General features: G+C 51.5%; 1 protein-coding gene across 1 annotated transcript in view; it reads right to left on the minus strand.

Moving 5' to 3' along the window:
- RBL1 (RB transcriptional corepressor like 1) overlaps positions 1 to 3548 on the minus strand; it is an 89574-nt gene extending 86026 nt beyond the window's left edge. The window contains exon 1 of the mRNA XM_059706087.1: positions 3134 to 3548. Coding sequence (XP_059562070.1) covers positions 3134 to 3289 — 156 coding nt within the window. The 5' untranslated portion in view covers positions 3290 to 3548. The remainder of the gene's footprint in view (positions 1 to 3133) is intronic.
- Positions 3549 to 6000: the final 2452 nt, after the last annotated feature.

Below are 6000 nucleotides of genomic sequence, written 5' to 3' on the forward strand. Positions count from 1 at the left end.
TCCCAGACTGTGAGAGGGCACAGGCCGGGCTGAGGGACCTCCCCCCCCCCAGTGCACAAATTTTTGTGCACCGGGCCTCTAGTCTATACTAATAAAAGGGTAATGTGCAAATTGGTCAGGACATCCTCACAGTAATGACCGAACAGCAGGCTGTGTGGGGGGACCAGGCCGGCAGGGGGGTGAGGGACGACCAAACGACCGAACAGCAGGCTGCATGGGGCAACTAGGCCGGCAGGGGGGTTAGTGAGAGACGACCAAACGACCGAACAGCATGCTGCATGGGGCAACTAGGCTGGCAGTGGGGGGCTGTGAGGGGCGACCAGGCCAGCGGGGGGGGGGGGGGTGGGGGGGGGGGAGGAGCGCTGTGAGGGGCTATCAGGCAGGCAGGCAGGCAGGTGAGCAGTTAGGAGCCAGTGGTCCCAGATTGTGAGAGGGACATCCTCCAAGGGGTCCCAGACTGGAGAGGGTGCAGGCTGGGCTGAGGGGAACCCCCCTCCCCTGTGCACGAATTTCATGCACCAGACCTCTAGTCCTATATAATAAAAGGCTAATATGCAAAACAGCTGAATGGTGGAACAACCAATCGCTATGACGCACACTGACCACCAGGGGGCAGACGTTCAAAGCAGGAGCTGCCCCCTGGTGGTCAGTGTGCTCCCACAGGGGGAGTGCTGCTCAGCCAGAAGTCAGGCTCACAGCTGGCAAGCACAGCGGAGGTGGTGGGGGCTTCTCCCGCCTCTGCAGCAGTGCTAAGGATGTCCGACAGTGCTAAGGACAACCTCTGTGGCAGCGCTAAGGACATCCTCTGAGGGCTCCTGGACTGCGAGTGGGCGCAGGCCGAGCTGAGGGACCTCCCTCTGCCTCCATGCACGAATTTCATGCACCAGGCCTCTACTATACTATAAGAAGAAATGATAGAGGAAAATGTAAGTAAGAGCTTGTTACTAGTAGGTAGATTAGAGAAGTATGGCTGGGGAGAGGGGTTCTTAGGAAGCAGCAGATATATGAAAATGCCTACTTCAAGAGCCTTTCACCAAAAACAAAAGACAGAAGAAAATAAAACACTTTGGGTAGAAAAAAACAATCAGAAAATCTTAATTAAAAAAAAAGGAAATCTTAATTCACATATCTATGCTTTCTAAATCAAGCATTTAATATTGTCTTGATCAACTCTGCCTTAATTGGAGATCTAGCTCTTCAATTTTCCCTGGGATAGGGGGTGAGGGGAAAGTTTTCCCATAGAGGGAATGGAATGGAGAAAGCACGTAAGTGGGAACACTTGGCGTATTCAAGAATCTGAAAGAGATGCCTAGTTTAATGCCTAGGCCAGTTATGGCGAACCTTTTGAGCTCGGTGTGTCAGCATTTTGAAAAACCCTAACTTAACTCTGGTGCCGTGTTACATACAGAAATTTTTTGATATTTGCAACCATACTAAAACAAAGACTTACATTTTTGATATTTATTTTATATATTTAAATGCCATTTAACAAAGAAAAATCAACCAAAAAAATGAGTTTGCGTGTCACCTCTGACACGCGTGTCATAGGTTTGCCATCACTGGCCTAGACTATGGCCTACACCTGGCACTCAGTAAATGCTTATTCACTAAGACCAAATGAGGACCTGATATGTCAGAAATGCTTTCTCAGGCTTTTAAAAATCAGTTTGTTGCCTGGCTGGTGTAGCTCCATGTTTGAGCATCAACCGATGAACCAGGAGGTCCAGATTCAATTCCTGGTTTCTGGGGTTGCAAGCATGATCCCCAGTGGGGAGCATGCAGGAAGCAGCCGATCAATGATTCTCTCTCCCTCCCCCTTCCTCTCTGAAATCAATAAAAAATATTCTAAAATGTCAGTTTGTTTGCATTGAGAGGCCATAATTCATAATATCCCTTACTTTCTTATTCTTTCCTCAGCTTTCCAGTCATGCTTCCCACAGATGCATACTGGCTATGTCCTTTACCCAGTCGACCCAGTCCTACCCTGGAGACATACAAGAGTCACTCTTAGGTGCTTTGCTCTTATATACAGACACACTCAACTGCAAATTTCCAACTCCATGCCTTTCAATGCAGCACAATTAATGATTCCACTGTTTAGTGAGTCAGTGGAGCACTCTATGGGTGAGTCCAGGCCCCTTGGGTCCTGAGAACCTTTGAATGCAAAGCCACTAGAGTAATTATTGAAACACTTTCCACCACAATTCTACCGCCTCTACAGAGCCTGTGCTTACCCGAGTTCCTATAATAACTAGAATGATCCAGGGCAAGGCAATCCTCTGGGCCTTGGTATTACCTGGAAAGCAGGTATAATACTGCTTTGTCATGCTCACTGGGCTGTTCTGAGGATTAAATGCAAGAGTGGCTGGGGAAAACCTAATAATGACTGCCTACATTTATTCTATTTTCTATCATCTATATAATGACAGCCAGAGACACGGTGCTAACGCATCAGGACAATCTCAGTGTCCCCGTCTGAGAGAGGAGGGACCTGGAGGTGAGAGAGAGCTTGTATGGACATCGCCTTTGATCTGATTGCTGAGCGAGCAACCCATACCCCGCCCTCGGGAGGCGGAAGGGTGTCGTGGCTAAAAGGCTCCGACTCCGCAGTCTGGCTCCACCGCCAACCCCGTGTGTGGCCTGAGGCAACGAAGTGCCTTAACCTCTTGGGGGCTCAGCTTCTCACCCGCGGAAAGGGGGTCACAGAAGGTGCTCAAGGGGTTGTAGCGAGAACTAAGTGAGATTTAAAGCGCTGGGCAGTCATGTATTGGCACACAATTCATTTTAGCTTTTATCATTATCGTATTAATTTTTAATAGATGTAAGGGCAGTGCCCGGAAGTTTGTAGAGTTTGGCGGGGTGGAGGGAAGTCTGGTCTGGAGTCGAGGGATTCTCTGAGGAACTTGTGACCTTGGGCAAACTGCTCCTTTTCCGAACTTCACTTTCCCGCCTCAAATGAAAAATGGACGGGATGGTCTATACTCGCCCTTCCTTCCAATTTCGCACTCGGCCGACCCTTCCGGGTGGGGAAACTCCCACCGCCCCAGAGGGAAGGGTGGGGGTGGGGGTGGGGGCGGAGCCGGGGTGGGGCCTGGCGCGGGTGGGATCCGGCAGCCCACCTGCCGCCGCTCACCTCTAGGCTGTAGTTGCCCCGGATGGCGGTGAAGTCGTCCAGGGCTTCAGCCGCGCTCCCCTCGTCCAGGTTCAGCTCCTGGCACAAGGCCTGCAGCGCCTCCCCGGCCGCGGCGACCACCGCCGCCCCCTCGGCGTGGGACTCGTCTTCCAACATCTTCGCAGGCCCTGCGGGCGGCACGATCACAAAACCCCTCTCTTGGCTCCCTTCTGGGCGCGCTACCCACAACCCCCTGCGCCAAAGCGCGCGAAAATCGCAGCTGCAGAGCGGTGTCTCTTCGATGGTCTGCCTCCGCGTTTCTCCTCAAAGAAGTCCGTTTCTCCTCCAGGGCTCCAAGCGGTCCCTCTTCGGAAATATGATAAGAAGACGGACTTCGGGTCCTGGAAAAAAACCTGGACTTGGCTCTTGGCGGGCAACAGTGGGCGCAGCGGGCTGGGCAAATTGGAAGCGGAGGGATCAGCACTTTGCGCGCAGAGTCTGCTGGGAGTTGTAGTCCATATACCGCCCTGAAGCCGGCGGCGAAGTCCTTGTCTCAGCGGCTCTCCGGCCTGGGTGTGGCAGGGCTGACCGTTGCGAGGTGGCCTCGTTCACCTTAGGGAGAAGGCTCCTCTGTCCCGCCTACGCTCGGGCCTGGTGTGTCACTGCTCCGCGGCGCCAAACATAATCTGAGACTTGCCCTTTGAGTTAGGAGATGGTGGAGGGAACAGGAAAAAGGTCCCTTGACAGCGGACGGGGATGGGGTGGGGGGTGGGGTGGGATGGAGTGGGGGGTGGGGGGAGGACCTTGTGGGACTCTCCTCAGTGTCTCCTGCGCCAGGTGAGTGTGCTGTTTTATTGACTGAATTGCTGGTGAAGCAAGCATCTTAGGGGACAGCTCCCCATATCTTCCTGATCGCTAAACAAGGCTTGACCTGGATTCAGAGAGATGCAGTGCGGGGGCCTCTTTTCAACTTCCTGGACCCTGGGAACCGTCTCAGTACAGTCATTCTAGGCTGAGGGATGCCTGAGCATAAACCTGAAGGCATGGCACTGGCATCGAGACTTACCTTCTGCTCCACCGAAACCCCTGCTTCAGGAGGCACCAGAGTGAGCTTTTAAAAGGTAAATCAGAGCTGTGGTCGCCAGCCTTTCGGACCTCACGGACCCCCAGCGGTCCGCGGACCGCCGGTTGGCGACCACATGTCATTCCTTCACTAAAAATCCTCAAAAGATTCCTCTTGCCTTTAAAATAGTCTCCAAACTTCCTTTCCATGGCCTACAAGGCCCCTGGTGATCGGGCCCCACCCTACTTAGGGCTTTGCTCTCCCACCCCTACCCCTCAGGCATGTGAGTAACGTTCAGCCTCATTGCTTCGTTTTGGAACCTCCAAAACACCAAGCTACCACGCTCGTTCTTGCTTCAAGGCCTTTGCCACGTGCTGATCAAATGACCCCAAACACGCTGCACCACATCTTTGCTGGTCTGGCTCCTCCTCATTCAAGGCCACCCCGGAGCACTGTATCTAAAATTACTGACCTCACCCTCCACCCCATGTGTCTTCACAGCACCTTATCACTATCTGAAATTGTCTTGTTTATCCACTGGCTCTTTCTACTAAAATGTGAGTCGCATGAGAGCATGGGCCTTCCTTTCATGTTCACTATACTCCGAAGTTTAGGTTAGTGCCTGGTGCATAGTACCATAGGTGGTACTCAGCACATACTTAGCATGGTGTGTTTGAAAAATTACCAAGTGTCCCTTGTTGCTTGGATGAGGGAAGGAGTCACCGGAGGTGAAAATGGAAGACAGGTCAAGGTAGGTTGTAAAGCACCTCGGATGCCTCCCTAAAAGCCTGGCTGTTATCCGTGGGGGTTTTAAGGAAGGAAGGTGACAAAAGATCAGGATGTGTTTTGGACAGGTTTCTCGGGCTGCATTGTGACATACAGATGGGATGGAGTAGAGACTAGAGGTCTGAAGCTGGTAGAGGACTGGTCCGCCATAGGAAGGAGCCAGCCTGGAGAGAGGTCTCTGGCCTAGAACTGAAGGGGGCACTGCTAAGGAGGGATGACTCCCCAGTAGCAAGTTTCCATCCGGGCCAAGAGGGTGAAAGGTGCGGCTGTTAATCAGCGGTTCTCAACCTGTGGGTCGCCACCCCTTTGGCGGTCGAATGACCCTTTCTCAGGGGTCGCCTAAGACCATCCTGCATATCAGATATTTACATTACGATTCATAACAGTAGCAACATTACAGTTATGAAGTAGCAACGAAAATAATTTTATGGTTGGGGGTCAACAACATGAGGAACTGTTTTAAAGGGCCAGAAGGTTGAGAACCACTGTGTTAACTAGAATCGGAGTCCAAGCAGAAGGATCAGATCAGTTCTCACACTGTTGTGTTTGGGATGCTTGCAGAAGCTTAAGAGGAGGCTACTGAACCCTGGGAGGTGGCCCTTTGGGACTTGGGAACCAGCTGCACACTAGGTCTCAAATGAGTAAAAACTCAAACTGCCCCCAAAAACTCAAACTCAAACTGAACTTCCCAGGGGGTACTTCCAACTCTGCTTCCTTCTAGAAGCTACTGCTGCAGCTGTCTTCAGGATCATCTCTTTATTCTCTTGGCACACTGTGTCTGCCAGAGACTTTTCCCATGAGTTTTTACTTAGAGGATTGCTTATGGACAGTCTGTCTCCAATGCCAATGGGTTTGTAACAGGTTTATCATCCCTCCTCCTAACTTCCTTTCCTGTCAGCAAAGAAATGCCGGAATTAGTGGAAGTGAGATGGATGAAAGTAATCTTGTAGTGGCAAGATTTGTTTTCTAATAAAACCACTGTGCTTATTTAAGAGAGAGCTCCATAACCCACTGTAAGAGACTTAGTGCTTTCTGGCTC

Source organism: Myotis daubentonii, chromosome 8 (genome assembly GCF_963259705.1).
Source record: "Myotis daubentonii chromosome 8, mMyoDau2.1, whole genome shotgun sequence".
NCBI classification, from domain to species: domain Eukaryota; kingdom Metazoa; phylum Chordata; class Mammalia; order Chiroptera; family Vespertilionidae; genus Myotis; species Myotis daubentonii.